Raw genomic sequence first — 18,346 nt, forward strand, 5'->3', positions numbered from 1 at the left:
TACACTGGCAGTAAGTAGTCAAGGCAGTCGAATTAAGACGGCCTGAATAAGGGACCAAAATGGCATCATGTAAGGTGTCCAAAGCCAACAAGACAAAAAGAAGTTCCTGACCAATAGCCCATAAGTTGTAAGTTTACAAGCAGTCATCTTTTAATTTGCTGGATGGTCTTATGTGCCCAGCAGGTAACAGCAACTTCACAATGAGGTAGCTGGGAATTCACTGGCTGCTGTCCCATCATATCAAGCCTGATTTCTGAGGGGGCTGGTGGTGTTGTCATCATTGTCTCGGGCAGGGATGATAAACCCCGGAAAGAAGAGGAGGAAGGCCTGCCAAAATGCTGAGGTCCAGTCAGCCTATACTAGCCTTCCATCTTCCCAGTAGCTCCATAAATGGGGATCTGGGCAAGAGTGTGTCCCAGACAAAGGAAGGCTGCATCCCAACATGGATTTAGAAGGATGTTTCTATAAATGCATTATCATGGAATGAGAAATGACCAAGGATGACCAAGAAGTGACTGACACAAACAGGGGTCTGAGTAAGGAGTATATCAGTTTGACAATGAAATTGAGAGCTGTTTCACTAAAATAAAGTGAACCAATACTAAGTTTTCTTTATATATGTCTTATGATGAAACAAAAATAGCTTTACATGATGTCAAATTAAGTTTATTACTATGAAATAAACTTTTGAATTATTCTGTTAAATGTTAACCTTGCTTACTCTCAAAAAAGTGCAAGAATTATGTTCTCCTAATAGATATTGAAATCTTCTCTTTCTTGGAATTTTTCTGTTACCATCTAATTTTCCCTGTTTTTCAGAAGCAAACTCATTAAAGGGTCTGTGGCGTTTCAAATGAGAATGGCCCCTTAGGCTCATTTATTTGAATGCTTAGTTGGTCCCTAGTTGGTGGAACTGTTTTGGGAAGGATTAGGAGGTGTGGCCTTGTTGGAGGAGGTGAGTCACTGGGTTTGAGATCTGAAGTTTCAAAAGTCCACACCAGGCCCAGTCTCTGTCTCTGCTTTGAACTTGCAAGTAATATATAAGATCTCAGCTACTGCTCTAGCACTATACCTGCCCACCTGCTGCCATGCTCCCCACCATGATGGTCATGGACTAACACTCTGAAACTGTAAACAAGGCCCCAACAAAATGCTTTTTTTTTTATAAGTTGCCTTGGTTGTCTTTTCAAAGCAGTAGAAAAGTAACTAAGACAGTTTCATATACTATTAGGCCTCCTGAGATGACGCTGTCCATCTTCTCATCTTAGAAGAAGAAAGTAAAGTCCTAAGGAGACTCAGAGGAGCAGGCAGCTGATGGTGGATCACATGCTTCTGGTGTTCTAGGAATCCCTCTCCCTTCTTGTTAACAGTCCATGGTAAGTAATAACACAATTCCACGTCTCTCATGGATGAATATGAAAGGTCTACAACAGTTTTATGTGTTGACCATTTGGTTCCCAGGTGATGCTACTATTTTGGGAGACCCTGAGACCCTGGAAGATGGAGTCTAGGGAGGAGGTAGGTTATGGAAGGTTTATCCTTAAATTAACCTGTATTCTATCTTGGACACCTTTCTGTTCTCTCTCTCAGCTTCCTGTTTGCCCCTGACACCCATTCCCATCACTAGGTTCTGCCTCACCAGTAGCTGAGAAGCAACAGAGTCAAGATCTATGTACTTGCACTTCTGAAATAATATGAACCAAGTAAATTTTGTCTTCCCTTAGTTGTTTATGTCAGTGTGAAAATCTGACCAACACACATAAATATCATTATTTTTAACCTTCAACCTGATAAATTTAAGGCTCATAAAAGTTTGAGATATTTGGTAGAGGCAGGGAAATCTCAATTTGGAAGTGGGTCTAGGCTATACATTTAGTGAGATCTGTTCTCAGATGACAAAAACAGGACTGGGTGGTTCAGTGGTAGGGCACTTGCCTCATCACACCTCCCTCTGCTTAATCCTTGGTGCAACAAAATAAATAAATAATAATGAATAAATAAGTGATTGATACGATTCCTTAAAATCGGTAGCTGCATTTAAGACTAAACAGTGGAGCCTAGTTTGCATTAAGATGTATTTAAAAGCTGTAATGTACAAAGTATGGTAACTGTGAAATAAATGACTACCCAAAGCATGCATTTACAAGGTAAAAATATACTTTCATTTTAGTTTAACTTTTCATAACAGGTAAGGTTCATAAACATGTAATTTTTGTAAAAGTTTCACAATAATAATTATTGTAAGTTATATCTGATATATGTCCAACATGAAGGATAAATGATAAGAGGTAGATAAATCAATTGCAGATAATGGAATATAGAAAGATATGTAATTAGGGAAGGGTTGTGAGCTTTCTATGCTCACTTCCAGTCCACACCGACTGTTGCTGTCCTAGTTTTTCAGAAGCAGAGCTCCGAGGCTAACTCAGTGACTGTTCTTAATCCTTTCCTCTGTTGCTAAAACCCAACATTCTTCATCCTAGTCCCCCATACAGTTGGGGGTGGCCATGTGCTTATTTAGCCAACAAGGCACAAGTGGAATGCTGAGAGTTCAGGGAAAGCTTCAGTTCTCTAGGAAGGGCATCAAAAGGTGGCAGGCAGTACCAGCCCTTCTTTTTTCTTTTCTGATCATAATGCAGATTTAATAACTTGTTGTTGTCAACTTTCTATTTAAAGTCAAGAAGCAGGAAGATCAAAAGCTAAGTAACGAAGCAGTGGCAGGTCACTAGGCTGCTGGACCCACTGAGACCTCCTCCAACTACATTTGCACAAAGGAAAGGAGAGAAAGTGTGTCGAGTAAGTCTCTACTAGCCTGACTTTCTGTTACACAGCTAGAGCACTCCTAAATACATCTTGGTAGTTTCCTCCTGAAGCTATATTCTAAACTCTAAGGCAAACTCTAGATGAAGCCTGTCTTCTAGTTCTTGGTGGCTTCTTGCTCACACCTATGTGCCCATCTCTGCCTCTTTCTAGCACCTTCACACATACCACCTGGTGCGTGCACACATACCCAGTGATGCTTGTTCAAAATCTACCTCTTTCTCTTCCTAGCTTTGCCACACAAATTTCCTCCCCAGGCCTTACCTCAGTCTTCTGCAGCTCACCTTCTATGCAAACTTTCCCTTCTTGAAATTCTTGAAAGCAGCATTTTACTATACAGCTTAACGGCACTTACCATTCTATATCTTCAATTATAATTACTTCTGTATACAATATTTCTCACCATGCTAAAATATGAGTTTTATATTTATCTATTTACTTCCATGCTACAAATGCCTAGGATATACTATAAGTACCTAAGAGAGAACAAATTAATCAATACGTATGTGGTCTTTATCTCCTTAAATTAGCATATAAATTGGTCAGGGAATTTTAGAAAATGCTATGATGGGCAGTTCTTTTGTAATTTTATTTTTTGCCAAATTATTTATTACAATTTTAGGTTATAAGAAACAACAAAATTGGCCCTTGGACAGAGATAATTACATATGTGACACACAGCAAATCATTCCCTAGCACTTGCTCCTACCAAAATACGGGTGCAGGAACTCAGTTTGGACGTCAGCACAGGAACTGCCGCATAGGGCAGAAGACACAGGACTCTGTCCTCAACTAGTCTCCAGTTGCATCAAAAGCTGTGAACTATGAACCAGCTACAGGCCATGTTACCTAATGTGCCTGTCTGGTAAATCCTTCATGAACAAGATCAGGTTTATTTACCCCAAGAGAGCCTGGCTAAAAGGAAAGCAGGAATATCCGGCTTTCCCTAGGTTCTCTTTCTATCTGTGGTTAGCAATCTGAGAAAGGTTGACAGACAATCACTCTTGCATGGTTGGAAAGTCATGTTTAATGAAAGCAAAGCAGGAGATAAAGAAGGGTCCCAGGGGTGCCTTGGAACCAGGGCTCTCCCAAGCACCTCCTGCTGTGTCCTGAAAGCTTAGGACTGAAACCTGTGGATGAAGAAATTCATCTTGTTCCACAGCAGGGCACTCCTTGAAAGGAAAGTGAAAACACTTCTATAAGGTTCAATATGTCACTGATCCAGAAGCAGGAAAGCCAGGCACAGGAAGGTGAGGGAATACCCCAGGAGTCACAGCTAGAAGCTGTGGGGCTGGGATCTGAAGCCAGAGTGGCAGCCTGGCTAGAGAGCCACTGCACTATTCTGCCTCTTGCTTTTTCTCACAGAGAATGTCAGTCTTCTCAGTTTTATGGGACACAGAATGACATTCCTAAAGTAGACCAGAAGCACTCAGGAGCAGACCTCAGAAGAGACCCAAAGCTGGGCAGGACTGGGAGGCTTGGGTAAAAAAAAAAAGAAAGAGAGAGAGTGACAGAGATAGACAGACAGACAGAGAAAAAGAAATTCATCCCCACCCAGACCAAGAAGTACTCTAAAATGTCTGGACCTTGTCCCAGGGGGAGAAGGCTGAAAAGGAGTGTTAATGTAAAGTTGGAAGCACTGTTTCCAACAGAGGATGTCAAGTGTAAAGTTGTTCATCTGCTGACATATCATGCAGTTTCTGGGATTATTTTGTTCCACATTAGTTCACAGGTTTGGTAAAAGACACTGAGCTGATTTCCCTTGGCCTTAAAGTATGAACAGTAATGTTTTATACTCCTTGCAGACTTCTATCTAATTGCAAAGTATCTCTTCCAGATGTTATTTGAAAAATACAGCATTTACCAAGAAAATGGCCAATAAGGTATTATATGTTGGTACAGACAATGTTAACTAAAAGGGAGGAAATCGTTTAGATTAACCTGAATGCCAAACAGTCTCCCAGGCTTTAAGTGAGGTCCCATTTTCATATCAGCAGTCAAGGAGATGTGTGCTCAACTGAAAAATATGACCCTCTACTGAAGCATTCTTCATGTTCCTAAAAGACCTACAGCCAGCCGTCTTGTTCGTGGAAGGCAAAACCACTGAGAAATGAATGGTAATTCAAGTTTGGGATATTATACGTTTAACCTTCATACAAATAAATGCAGTTTTATGAACAATACTAACTCCTGGTACAGATTCATTCTTTAAAAAGGCATTTACTTAACCCAATAGTGGTCTCACAGTGAACCCTAGTTTAAGATACTTGCTTGTATTAAGTCTTATCTCTTCTGGCAAATTTTATTAGGGTACACGATACATCACCACATGTGGGCATTTCCTCACCATGAGACATGACATATGCTTTCTATGAAGGAAAATGATGTGCATACTGCACTTGCTCTGATGAAGTAAAGAATTAATGGATGCTATAACAAAGGGATCAGAGACATAGGGCCCCACTGTAAGGAGACCGTGGATACATTTATGAAGTTTGCCTGTGTTTGCAGATAAATCCCTCCTAGTTTCTTCCAGAGAGAAACTGTGTCTGGGACTGCTGAGAGAAACTTTCCCCACACAGAGGGCTAAGGCTAGATGAGTTGGTCCTATCCCAGACAAACTAGATGTCAGCAGACTGCCTTCCCTCTGCCTCTGCACTGTGTCCAAACACTTCTAGCCCATGGTTTATCACTGGAAAAGAGTAATAGTGAAGTCTAAAAGACAACCAACAGAAGAACTGGTTTCATGTTCTACTTTCTTCTGTCTCACCTTGCCAGCCCCAGACACAACTCTAACCGAATCCCCAAACAGAAAATGCAGCTACTCTGGTGCTGAGGAAGGGATGCTGCAGAGTCCTCCCACTGCCCCTCATCCATCAGTCTCTCAGGCTCCTCCTTCATCCTCCTTAGAAAGTCAACAATGTGTTGATCACTAGACATGCACAGGGCCACTGCCTCCTCCTCAGCAGTCTTCTAAATCTCATCCCTGGAGTGACTCCCTCAAACCTCAGCAGGCAGCACTCTACCAAGAGCCTATACAAAGTAAAGCTGCTGAAACTGGCTGTGTACACTTACTTCTTCTCCTCAGGCACAGCGGCTGGCTGGTGGCTTCCCACTGCCTGCCACACCTCTTACTTCACAGTGCACCGAGTGAGCAAGCTGGGAAGCACAGATCTGAGGAAGCAGCTAGGCCCGACAAGCCTTCTGTTACTATAAAAATCCATGAATTAGCTCATACATCTTTCCTTGTAATAAGATCTAGGATCTCTCAGGACTTCTAACGCCAGCAGCATTGGAGGAAAAGGGATTTCCTGTCCTCTGACTGCCCCTGCAACAAGCTACTGAAGACTTAGTGCTGTTTTCCTGTATCTCTTTAGCAGGATGCTTTCTGTGACAAGGCTAAACAAGTCATCTTTTTCCTTTGAAGGTCTGTCACTTCTGTGTTCAAACATGTGGCTAGTCTAAGAAATTGGAACCTCAGAGAAGGCTGAAATCAAATACCTTAAGTGGAAAAAAAAGAAAGTGCTATTCTAGAAACACACACACACACAACTGAAGGGAGCTGAAGAGCTCAGAGAAAGAGAGTAAATCCTGGGATAAAGCTGCTTGGACAAGACGAAAATATGGGAAGTTTAGTAACTAGCAAAATGAAGGTGTGGAGAGATTCAGTGATGTTCCCCTCATACTAAAACCAGTTTCATAAGCTGCTCTCTACAAGCAATCCTATATCCCCAAACACGTTCAATTACTTACCATGTTACTTCCAATATTTTAAAAACTCAACAGAAGCTCTTCACAATTTTTTTTTCATAATTAAAACTTTCAAATGATGTTTGGAAATGAAAAAAAGTACCTTTTCCAATTCTCTTGGTATTCGCATACAAGTGTACACTCTTTCTCTTCGCTCTGTATACTTGGCCTCGTTATGTTCGAGGAAGTACCCTCTTGTTAGTTCAGCACTGAGGAACCTCAATAATGAAAGTTCTACAGAAAAAAGAAAATGACACAAAACAAAAAGAACAGTGTTTATCAAGGAACTCACAGGTGAGCTGGGGCCATAGGTAATACACATAGAACAAAAGGAGAATGCTACAGCCGATAGGTCTGTGCCTAGAAGAGGGACACCCAAATGACTGGAGGGTGCTGTTGGGGAATGATTGCTGTTGCATAAACTGGAAATGCCAGAGGAACATGGAAGGGATGGTTACGGAGAGCCAGAAGTCAGAACATCTTTCCAACCGGTCCTGGCTTTCATGGTGCTACAGGCCTGGATGCCAGAGACACAGGAGAAAGAGTAGCATTCCAGTAGCCCAGAGCCCCGGATGACACTGCTATCAGCCCATCACTATGCCAGGGCAGCCATGCAGACCCAGGTCAGCTGTCTCCTGCTCAGGTGAGCCCCGAGATCATGCAGAAGTGGGTCAACAGCAGCACTCCTCTCCATGAAGGCTACTGAAAACTTCCCACTGCCTTGAAGTCAATAGCTACACAACGCAGAACCTTCCTTTCCTAGGGTTGGCCACCTTGTCCATGTTTCCTTTGATCCTCCAACATACATTCATCTAGTTTATATCAGTAGAGGAAGGCAAGGTCAAAGTAGCTGAAATATGTTCCGCTCTGCTGGATTTCAGGTAAGCAGCTGAGGTGGAGATGCCTGACCCCATTCTTTCTGGTATGTCATGCTTCCCATGGCACCTCAACAATCTCTCCAAACCCTTTACCTGACCATCACTGTCTCACTCTACAGGAGGCCAAACTTTCTTCCAGGATAGGAAAAGTTTTCACATCATCTCTGAGCCTACTCTGCGATCTAACAGATGTAGAACTGAAGCACTGGCAAGTGGGGACAGTCAAATGAGTCTCAAAAGGCCCTGCAGAGACAGAAGCAGGCCTAGCTGAGGGTCCGAACAGTACGCTTTAAAGAGTTTACTCCTGTCAGCACTGCAACCAATCCCTAGCTCCAGGAGTTCCACATCACGTGCCTGACTTGTTTGTTTAAGTGGTATGTTCTATGTAAGTACACACACACACACACACACACACACACACATACACACACACCTCTAAACATCAAACTAATAATATATATCTGGGCTTGAAATGGGGGAGGTTAATCGTTCATGGGAAGAAATGCCACCATTTCCCCATAGCTGCTTGGTACAGGGCAGGCAGGGTCACTGTGCAGCCCAGGCATGCTGCTTTCCTTTCTTGGGATATTGCAGTTAAGTCACAGGGTGAAGTAGACGCAGGATACAATCTTTCTGCTTATATTAACAGATGCTCTGACTTAAAGGCACCATATAACCTCATTCGTAGAGGATAACTGTGGACTAGAAACTTTCTAGGACTATAGAAAAATCTTAAGAGAAAAAGAAAGCCCTATGTGCTGCTATACAAGAGAAATGCTAACACTGTAAGGCTATGCTTATACCGAGTTCAGTGCCAACTTTGGTACTTTCCATCTTGTCTTATTTAACACTGATTTACTTAAGATGACCTATATAAACACAAAAGTAGGATTGATCCAAATGCCCAACATTGGTGGAACTTAATAAATATCAATGATACACTTTTAAAAGACAATCAACTCAGAAGTGGAAAGATGAGAATACAAGTCCCCAGAAGAGAAGAGATGCTGGGTGCTAGGGCTGGCACCATTCTGAGTTGGCAGGGAGTGGGCAGGGAGCAAAGGCTCTCTAGCCTCAGCTGTGGTCCTCAGTGATCATGATTATAAATGACAGCCCAACGGGCCTGGGCCTAACCCCTGAGAGCAGTGCCAAGGTCCCATCACAGGGATGGGAGGCTTCCTGTCTCCAGTAAGAGACAGAAGCTGGGCATACCAGGAGTCTGTCATCTGTGTGAAAGAGACATACAGACAGATCATTATACTTTATCTTTTAAAGGGGCAAACTAACAAAGAGGGTTGGATATACCTGTTTATTGGGGAAATTCTCTGCCAGAGTGGCATCTTCCTTAGTGACTGCAGAGGTTAGTTTTTGACATATTCAGTGTTTTGTTGTGGTCCATAAAGAGTGTGGGGTCAGCTGGAGAAGGGCTCCAGCACCAGCTCTCCCACCTTTGAGGCCAATGACAGTCAAGTCTCAGGTCTCAAGTTCTCAAATGAGAAAACAGCCTACTGCCAGCTCTGTAACACCTGTTTCTTCTGTCTTGCCTTCCACACAGATCTCTGAGGCACTTGACAGTGTTTGTGGGAAAGCAGATGAAAACCACAAGGCATGGTGCAGTGTCATGAACTACAATTCCTTTCTATATATTAACTGTAATAGTAACCATTTCTGGTGTGGTTGCTTCCTAATATCTATTAATGCTATTTCTGCAATCCTGGTTCTATGGTAGAAAGTATCACTAGTACATTTAACAAACAATTTAACCTAAAGTAATTAGATTTCATAAACAGGCTATAAACAAAAAAAGTCTCAACTTTATTAGAAAACAAAAGAGGACATGTGAGTAATCTACCTTTAGAAATACAAGACTCTTGGTGCTAAGCATCAGGTTAGCTTCTATGCTAAAACACTAAACAATAGAGAGCACGCTTTAGTTACAAGCACTCAAAACTGTAAAAGCAGTTCTATAGCTGTGGGTGCCTTGCAGATGAAAAAACCAAGGCACGGAGAAGCAAAGGACATCTCTGAAGTTACACCCACACCAAGTGAGAGACCAGATTCAGAGTTCTGGCCAAGGGGTACTTTTCACTACTAGATTACACATTCCAGTACTGTTCTGTCTTGGGAGATGGGGACTTGCTATGGTTGGCTGGTCTAGAACTCACATACAGACCAGGCTGGCCTCAAACTTGCAGGGATCCTCCTGCTTCTGTTTCCACATTACTGGAATTATAGACATGAGACACCATGCCCAGCTCTCAAGTGCTTTTTAAAACAGACACCTGTACTCCTTCTGAAAAATCTAGTACCCCATCAGTCCCCGTTCTTTGTACCTCCACAGAACCCGAGTCCACATCTGTGCAGCTACACTAAGCCAGTGGACTCCCCATTCTTTGTACCTCCACAGAACCCGATTCCACATCTGTGCAGCTACACTAAGCCAGTGGACCATATTTTTTCTAATGTCTATCCTGAGCAAGTTCTAAATGTACAGTCTCTGCACACAACCCATGTCATGTAATAGGCTGGAGAATGGTTTTCAAAGGTACAGTAAAATAACGCTAAAAACTAAAAACCAAAGATTCATGGTATAAAATATCTTAAAGGCCTTATCTTGCCGCCTTATCAACAATTAAGAGATAAGACCCTGTTTAAAGGGATGGGATCTTTCCACTCTGAGGCAGCTTACACAGGTCTTGTGTTCAACGCTTCATATAATTCTTATAACAATTATAACTAAAAAGGGAAGATAACAGTATCCACATAATACAAATGAAGACACTGAGAAAATTAACAGACCTGTCGACTCACTTAAAACACAAATGTGAGAGTGAAGCCCAGAACTCTGACCTGCAAATGCAGCATGCTCTCTCTTCTCACCAGGATTACATTCAACCATCCAGTTATTTGAGAGAAAAAGACCTGGCTAGAATCTGCTTTTGATCCATGACAAAGGAAGGGGCCTCCCCTGCCTTGGACCTGACTGTTAAGTTGGCATGCTGCTTGTATGGCATTGTCCTCTCCCTGGAGAGGTCCTACTTCCTCCTGAGATGTTCACCACCCTAGTGCACTGTGGCTTTGCTAAACTTGCTTTAGCGTTCTACACACCTATCTGAGCTTACCTGTACTATAACTTAGGGTAGAGTCTTTTGAAAATAGAGCTATTTTACTATTTAATCATGTGTGTCTATATTAGAAGATTGTAAACATTAATAAAAGTAAAATAACACCAATCAAAGTCCAAATCAATGCCACCAGTGTATTTTAATGAATATTCACCTCCTATCACAGAAATGCTCTGTAACCCTGTACTTTAAATTGAGAAATAAATGTTCTAATTCTTTTCCTCACTCCTGAAACACCAACTATTAATCTTCCTCACCAGAGACAGCTTGCTTTAGAAACTAGAAGCTAAGATAAAAAAGTATTTATTAAAAGTAATGAGTAATCATACATATATTTATATGTTCAGCAATATGTCTAAATATATCTTCCTTAAAATAGCACTGCACATAAAAAAGGCAAATTGGAAAGGAATACTGGTTGATTGTTATGAAACTATGGAACACACATGTCTCCAGCCTTAAGAAAAGGAAGTGTTTATAAAGTTTAAACACATACCTGAAATATTAAACATACTTTTCTTACACACAGTCATACTTTTGTACAGGGAAACTAGGAATCAACTTTTCTAGGAGACAATAAAATAGGAGTGTTGCCCACCTGAGTCAAATGTAAGAAAAAGAACCATTTTGCATACTATATTCAAGTTCTTGTTTTTTTTTTTTTGTTTGTTTGTTTGTTTTGAAGACATGGGTACTCCATGTAACCCAGGCTGGACTTGAACTCCGGATCTTACTTCTGCCTCCCACCCTTTAAAAAATGTTTATGGTCTCATTTAGGACAGTAAAGAGAAGAGCAGTCATATGTCTAGAGATAGAAAAAGGTATAAAAATGAAAGCAACATCTTAACACTAACAAAGCAAAGAATTAAAAGTGTGAGAAGTGTATCAATAATCCTGCAACCAGCTTAAATTTTCAGGCCACAAACAATAGGATACAGGGAATATGAATTGTTTGAATCCCACTGACAATCTTTGTGGGAAACTTGTAACAGTGTGAGAAGTGTATCAATAATCCTGCAACCAGCTTAAATTTTCAGGCCACAAACAACAGGATGCAGGGAATATGAATTGTTTGAATCCCACTGACAATCTTTGTGGGAAACTTGTAACAGAAAACCAGTTTTCTTTCTTCTTGTGGAGCTCCAGCAAGATGTGTGAAGGTGAGGAGGGGAAACAATGACAAGGGTGAGCTCCCTAAGTCACCATTACAGAGAGAACACTGTCACAGCACTGTTCCATCACAAACAACACTGCTGACCACACCTGACAGCAGGTGTCTCACTTTACAAGCAATGCTTATCAGCTCACCTCCTACACTTGCCTTATTGGGAACTGTTTCATGCACCTGGGCAGGTGTCATGTTTATCTTACACCAAACTTCTGTTAAGTCTCCATGGAGAGTAAGACAACTAAGTTAGATACGATTTGGTAGTGGCTTGATGAAGCACAGCCAAGTGGATTATGCAAGCAGTCTAAACAAAAGCAATCCAACAACTGAACCAAGCTAAGAACACAGATTGCCTAATTTTTAGTCCAAAGTTGACTTGCTGGGCATTAATTCCGAAAGGGCAAGTGCAGCTACATAGACTCTCTCTTGTCTAGAACTGCAGATGAGTCGAATGGGGAACAACACAGAAACAGAATGATATGCACTACTGACTATCTGGTCTATGTCTAAAAGTATAACATGAAATGGCAAAAATTTAAGAATATGAAAAAGAAACAAGGTGAGACTGCAGTTCTTGGTGATCACTATTCCCAGAGTTCAAGGTCAGTGTCCACATACAGGAATGGTGAGTAGGGTATCCATTTCTAACTGTGTTAAGGTGCAAGTACTAGTATCTGTTAGACAATGCATGAATATTTTATATATGTGTATATATACATATATATGTATAAAATACAGATGCTGCTGAGAATAAGATAATAGCAGAGTCTGCAAAGAAACACAAAGAAAACATAACTGACAGATAAATGCATGCCATATTTATAGCTGTATATACTCAAACTAATATACATATACATATATATTTTCCTCAATAGATGATTAGGAAGGGCAGGACTATAATAACAAAACAAACCTTAACCACTATACTTCACTTTATTTTATTCAAAGTATGAATAAGCACCTTAACTGGATATTCATTTAAACAGAATCCTAGAGTGTTAGGACTGACCAACAAATATCTTATAAAGAAGCCCCGAATTCCTTGGGGAAAATGATAAAAGGGACATTGGAACTAAGTGATGGTTGGGGCCATCAAGACCCCAAGATTATGACTTTCAAAAGGAACAGCAAAGACTGCCCTGGCTTGCAGAGGGAGGACAGGGCAAGTCCACAGGAGGCTTTCCAGAGAACGGGCAAGTAATGCTTCAGTGTGAGCACCTAGTCTTAGGAGACTGACCTGGGGAGAGATGTTTCCAGCTTGACACTAGGTGGTGCCCTCTGGCCTAGACAGTAAGTTTCCTATATTTTGGAAAGGAGGGAAAAAAAGATAACAGAGCAGTGGAAGAAAGGAGCGCTGGAGGTGAACAGAGAAAGAATGCCTAGATTTCTACTCTAGTGGAGATGCCGTCGCCAAATGAAGCGCCAGTCACAGGTGGGCAGGCATCAGCAACAGTGAGGGCTGTTGAATCTGAGAACGCAGACACCCGGGGACAGAAGGGGGTGGTTCACACAGACCCCACACAGGAAAACCACAGCCTGGTATCTCTAACTGAAATGTTCTGGGATGCTTGCCTAGATCCCTAATGTCACCTACCAAAACAGGAGGACCCACTATCTCCTCCCTCATACAAGACTGATGGGACTGAGGGAGAAGAAGGGCCATCCCAATAGCTAAGGCTGTGTGTCTCCCTAGGAAGGACTTTCTGCCACTAGAGAAAACTCCAGTTTTTAACCCATTAAGCATACACTCTGCTCAGCGTACCACCTTGGTGAAGAACAAACATGTGCTATGTTGTTAAGCTTATGTAAGTCCAAGTATCCAGCTCCATCCCAGAAAAGTCCACTTCTTCAGAGGTTCAAGGTCTGTGTTCACCAACGGCTCTTCACAGCTTCATTTTTTTTTCTTCATGCAAACAATGTAAGGTTTCAATAGTAACGGCTTTCTCGGAGCTCAAAACTATTTCAAAGAAACTGTCCTGAAACCTGGTCACATTTGCTTGCAGTACTCAAGCAGTCTTAGTAAACAAGCAGCTGAGAGATGGAAGACTCTGTCTTACTTAGGTCCTGCCAATTCAGAAAGCAAATACTCTTGCAGGCCAGTGTTTAACTGACAATTAAACCAAATAAAGAATGCTGGAAAAATTTTAAGTGGCTAATCGAAAAAGACCAAACAAGGCACAGCCTGCGGTCGAGTTTTCAAAGACATGGAGACCCATGCAAAACTCTACATCCAATTCTGAGAAGCAGCAACTCTATCAGGATCTATCCACCAATCTTTGGTATTCCTATAATTTCAACACCCACAGTGAATGGTAACTTGAATGTGTGTTTATATAAACTGCAAGACCTAGAGGCTAACCCAGCCTTTATTCCACCGTATTGGCTTGGAATCAGTTGGAAGAAATGCCATCAAGTTGCTGTCCAAGATCTTGGACTTACTATGTAAGAATTAAAATGTAATCACTCATATACCCAATGAAATAGACACATCAAAGTCTTCCTTTTTCTTCCAGGCTTACTATGAAGCTTCAGTATGAACACCAAAGCTATTGAAAATTCTTTTAAAATAATAAGACCCGAGAACACACAGGATTCCTAATACTTTAACAGTACGCTCTAAAGTGTTTAGGACGGTGGGACTCAAAAGTGGTACTTATTTTCTTGTGTGGCAAAACTATTTCTTCTGGCTTAAGTTTCAGTTTTAGGAAAAGTCCACATGTAACATTTTAAGGGGTGCCGCGCATCTCTGAGTCAGAAAACTACTGAACTTCACGGTCACGGCCACACTGTCAGCTGAGCCTATGAAAAAATGTACTCGGAGGGCAAGTTAACAGGTTTCCGAGGCTCAACTTCGCACAAAACACAGGGGGAGAAAAAGTCACCTTGTCATGGACATCATCTAGAAAGCCCCGCGCTTCCCATTTTTTGACCTCTTTCGGGGGTGGGAGACGCCTGTCACTGTTGAGACCGGCCGGGAGCCGTCGGTGACCGGGGACCGTGGAGCTGCAGGGCGCACCTGGCTCCCGGGATGGCCGCGGGAGCGTCGGGCCGCGCGCACCAGCCGCCGGGGGAGCTGTCACCGGCCGCGGGGACTTGGGAGCCACAGGAGCCGCGGCCGCTCGGCGCGCGGACTGGAGACTGCGGCGTCCCCGCCACCTCAATCCCGCGTCGGCCCCTGGGCAGCCGGCCGCGGCCTAGCGCCGCCCGCCCGCCCGCCCGCTCGCTCGCCCGCCCGCCCGCCTCACCTGCGCGGCCGCGGCGCTTTTCCCGCCGCCGGTCGCTCTCGTAGAAGCCCAGCGTCTCGGTGTGCTGAGGCGCGGGCCCGTGGCCGCCACCGCCCGGCTGCTCCGCCTCGCCGCGGCCCGTCCGCTCGGTGCCGTCCGCGCCGCCACCGCCGCCTTCTCCCGGGGCGGCCGCGTCGCAGACGCCCGCCATGTTCCGAGCGCCACACACTGTCCCCGCCACCTCCCTCCAGCCGCCCGCCCGGCCTCCGCCTCCCGCCGGCCCCCTCGCCGCCTCGCCCCGCCCCTCGCCCGAGCCCGGGCCGCCGCCATCCGCAGCCCGCCGGCCGGCGCGCGCCATTGGCGTCAGCGGCGCGTGGGAGGCCGCGGTGGCCGCCGCTACGGCCGCCGCCATCTTCTTCCTGCCGTCGCCGTGGCGCGCGGCGGGCTCCGCGGCTCGGGCCGCCGCGCCGGGCTCCATGCCGCCGCCGGCTTGCGCGGTGGGGGACGGCGGGCGGCGGCGGGGCTCGGCGTGGCTGTCCGCGCGACCCGAGCCCCTGGGGCCGCTGCGGTGGCCCGAGTGCGCCGGCGCGACCCGCCTGGCTTTGGCAGCGCGGCGACTGAGGCCGGGCTCCAGCTCCGTGGCTCCCGCCGGCGCCGGCCCGGTGGCTCTGCTGTCTTGGCTGCATCTCTCCTGCATATTTATGATCGTCTGTCACATTCCCTGTCCGTGGACAGTGTCCAAAGCCTAGCTCGGGGGAGCGTGCCAACAGGTGGGGGACTCGGCCCGACGGGCAGTGTGCTGGATGCGCCTAACGCGCCGCGGACATTCTGGGCTGCCTTTCGGGAATCGGGTTGTGTGACGGCGGTGGCAGCCAAGGTGGCCTGGTTCTGTCACCTGGCCACCGCTTTCCTTGCGGCCTGTGACCATAACCCTTCACTGATAGCCGCTCTGAGATCACCCGCTGCGGGCTGGGTGGCAGTGAATCCGGCTCAGCCTGGGAGACCTTCACCCGGGCTTCCCGCGTGATTGCTGTGCGCCCCAGTAACTGGCACAAGGGTGGCCCCTCCATTGCCTTCTTGCCCACTTCGGAATTGACCTGTATCGTTGCAACTTTTTAATGAGCAGAAGCATAACAAATCCCTCCCCACGCACTAATCTGCCCTACACTTAAGCCGAGAACCAATGGAACAGGTACATCAAGGAGATCCTGAGGGATAGCCAGATACCCGATTGTAAAATCCCAGTCTGCAGGGCTATGCGCAGCAGGGTAGGATGTGGGGAAGAGGAAGGGTTAAAGAGGAACTTGAAAAGTCCAAGAAATGCCAATACTAATAATCCATTGTAAGCTTTACCTTGTGGAAACCCGAACAATGCAGAAAATATTTTTCAAGTCAGTTTTAGCTTTATTTGGTCAAAATTGAATCTTAAAGACAGTGCCCTTCACAAATCTTCAGAATCATGAAAATCCAAAGACACAAAGTTTTATAGCCTGTAAGGTTCTTTCCATCCTAGGTTGTATTATCCTCTGATACTGTGCAAACAACCCTCTGTTTTATTGGCTGATTGTTAGGAAGGCAGCCGATTTCATTGCTTGCTTGTGCCAGGGTCTGTGTCCCTCATCTATTTGCTTATTGCCCCTGCCATTCACTTGGATTCTAGAAGGGAAACAATCCCAAATTTCATTTGCTAAAGGAGCGTTTGTAGGAATGGGTTTCTCTCATTTTGTGCCTCCGTCTTGAGGAAAGATGCTATGTTCCAAAGGCTGTTCCTAATCTTAAATAGTCAAAGAGGCAGAGATGGGCCCTGTCTCAGAAGTGAAGCACATGAGAAATTCAAGGGCTTTCTTTCTACTAGGTCTGCATTATTGTATCTGACATGTGAAACTGCATGATTTCAAACTCACTATACACACAAAAATGCTTTAAATTCAAACAGCATTCCTCCTTTTATAGGTATCGATAATTAAATCAAGTACCTGTTCTATATTCAAAGTTTTTTATTCATTTCACTTTATTTCTGATTTTTTTTGGGGGGCGGGGGGGGAGCTGTTTGTTCGTTCTTAATAGGGTCTCATTACATAGCTCTGGCTGCCCTGGAACTCACTATGGAGAGCAGGCTGGCCTCAAACTCACAGATAACTGCCTGTCTCTGTCTCTCCAGTGCTGGGCTAAAGGTATACACCAACACTCAGCTTTTTTTTTTTTTTCCATTTTAAAGTTTATTTGACCTATTTCAGTTTATTCAGAATCCAGGAAATAGTGCTTCTATCATACACTTAGCAGCCAGGTGTGGTGGTACACACCTGTACTCCTAGCACTCAGGGTCAAGGCAAGAAGATTAGCAACTGGAAGCTAAACCTAGTTGGCATGAGACCCTCTCCTTCCAAACCCCCAAATAATAAATAAGCACCCAGAACCCTCAAAACTGGGTTACAAAGAACCTTAAGATAGGAATAGCTTACATAGTACACAACCAGGAAATCTCTGAGGAACGTTTAAGTAGTAACTAAACATAATCTTTATAGAAGAAAGACATAGGCTTAGGTTTACAACACTATCATTTCAAAACAAGAGTTTAAATAGCAACCCTCTCCAATGAAGAATCAAGTGTTTTGCATTGAGTTAAAGGTCTAGACTGGGAGGATAATGGGCGACAGTAAATATAATTCTGCAGGCCAGAAGCATGCTGCTGACGAGGTGTTAATGAAAGGGATTTCCCTGCCAGGCTTGGTGGTGCAGGCCTTTAATTCCAGCATCTAGAGGTAGAGGTAGGCAGATCTCAAGAGTTGGAAGCCAGCCTGGTCTACATAGTGAGTTCCAGGACAACCAGAGCTACATACATAGTGTGACTCTGTCTAAAAAAAAAAAAAAATAAAAGAAATCAAGAAAGGAATTTTCTATTTGTGGGAAGTAATTTTAATAGATTGGAGGGAAATTGAGAAGTTGGGAAGAGTGTTATATCCATTCTGTGGCTGTTGTTATTTTGAAAATAACAACACTAGAAATAACAACAAGACAGAAAACCACTATTTATTTTTATTGTATGTGTTTGAGTATTTTGCTTGCATGTATGTTTTGCCTGCATGTATGTATGCATACCACATGCATGTCTGATGCCCATGAAGAGGACATCTGGTCACCTGGAGTTGGAGTTACAGGTAGTTGTGAGCCCACATGTGGGTGCTGGGAACCAAACCTGGGCCCTCTGCAAGAGCAGCAAGTGCTCTTAACCATTGACCATCTCTCTAGCTCCAACTTTATTTATTAATTAATTAATTAATTAATTTATTCATTCATTTATTCATTTATTTATGTATTTATTTGGCTCTACAGGAGCACTTGCCGCTTTTCCAGAAGACCTGGGTTTGATTTCCAGCACCC

General features: G+C 44.0%; 1 protein-coding gene across 2 annotated transcripts in view; it reads right to left on the bottom strand.

Moving 5' to 3' along the window:
• Window positions 1–15,206, bottom strand: part of Tapt1 (transmembrane anterior posterior transformation 1) — a 52,016-nt gene extending 36,810 nt beyond the window's left edge. The window contains exons 1-2 of one of the 2 annotated variants that reach the window (XM_076546251.1): window positions 14,987–15,206; window positions 6,674–6,804 (exon numbers count right to left, since the gene is read on the bottom strand). In XM_076546251.1, coding sequence (XP_076402366.1) covers window positions 6,674–6,804; window positions 14,987–15,176 — 321 coding nt within the window. In that variant the 5' untranslated portion in view covers window positions 15,177–15,206. Of the gene's footprint in view, window positions 1–6,673; window positions 6,805–14,623; window positions 14,912–14,986 lie in introns of those variants that run through there. The other variant, XM_076546252.1, reaches the window with a different exon arrangement.
• Window positions 15,207–18,346: the final 3,140 nt, after the last annotated feature.

This window comes from Peromyscus maniculatus, chromosome 10 (assembly GCF_049852395.1).
Source record: "Peromyscus maniculatus bairdii isolate BWxNUB_F1_BW_parent chromosome 10, HU_Pman_BW_mat_3.1, whole genome shotgun sequence".
Lineage (NCBI taxonomy): Eukaryota > Metazoa > Chordata > Mammalia > Rodentia > Cricetidae > Peromyscus > Peromyscus maniculatus.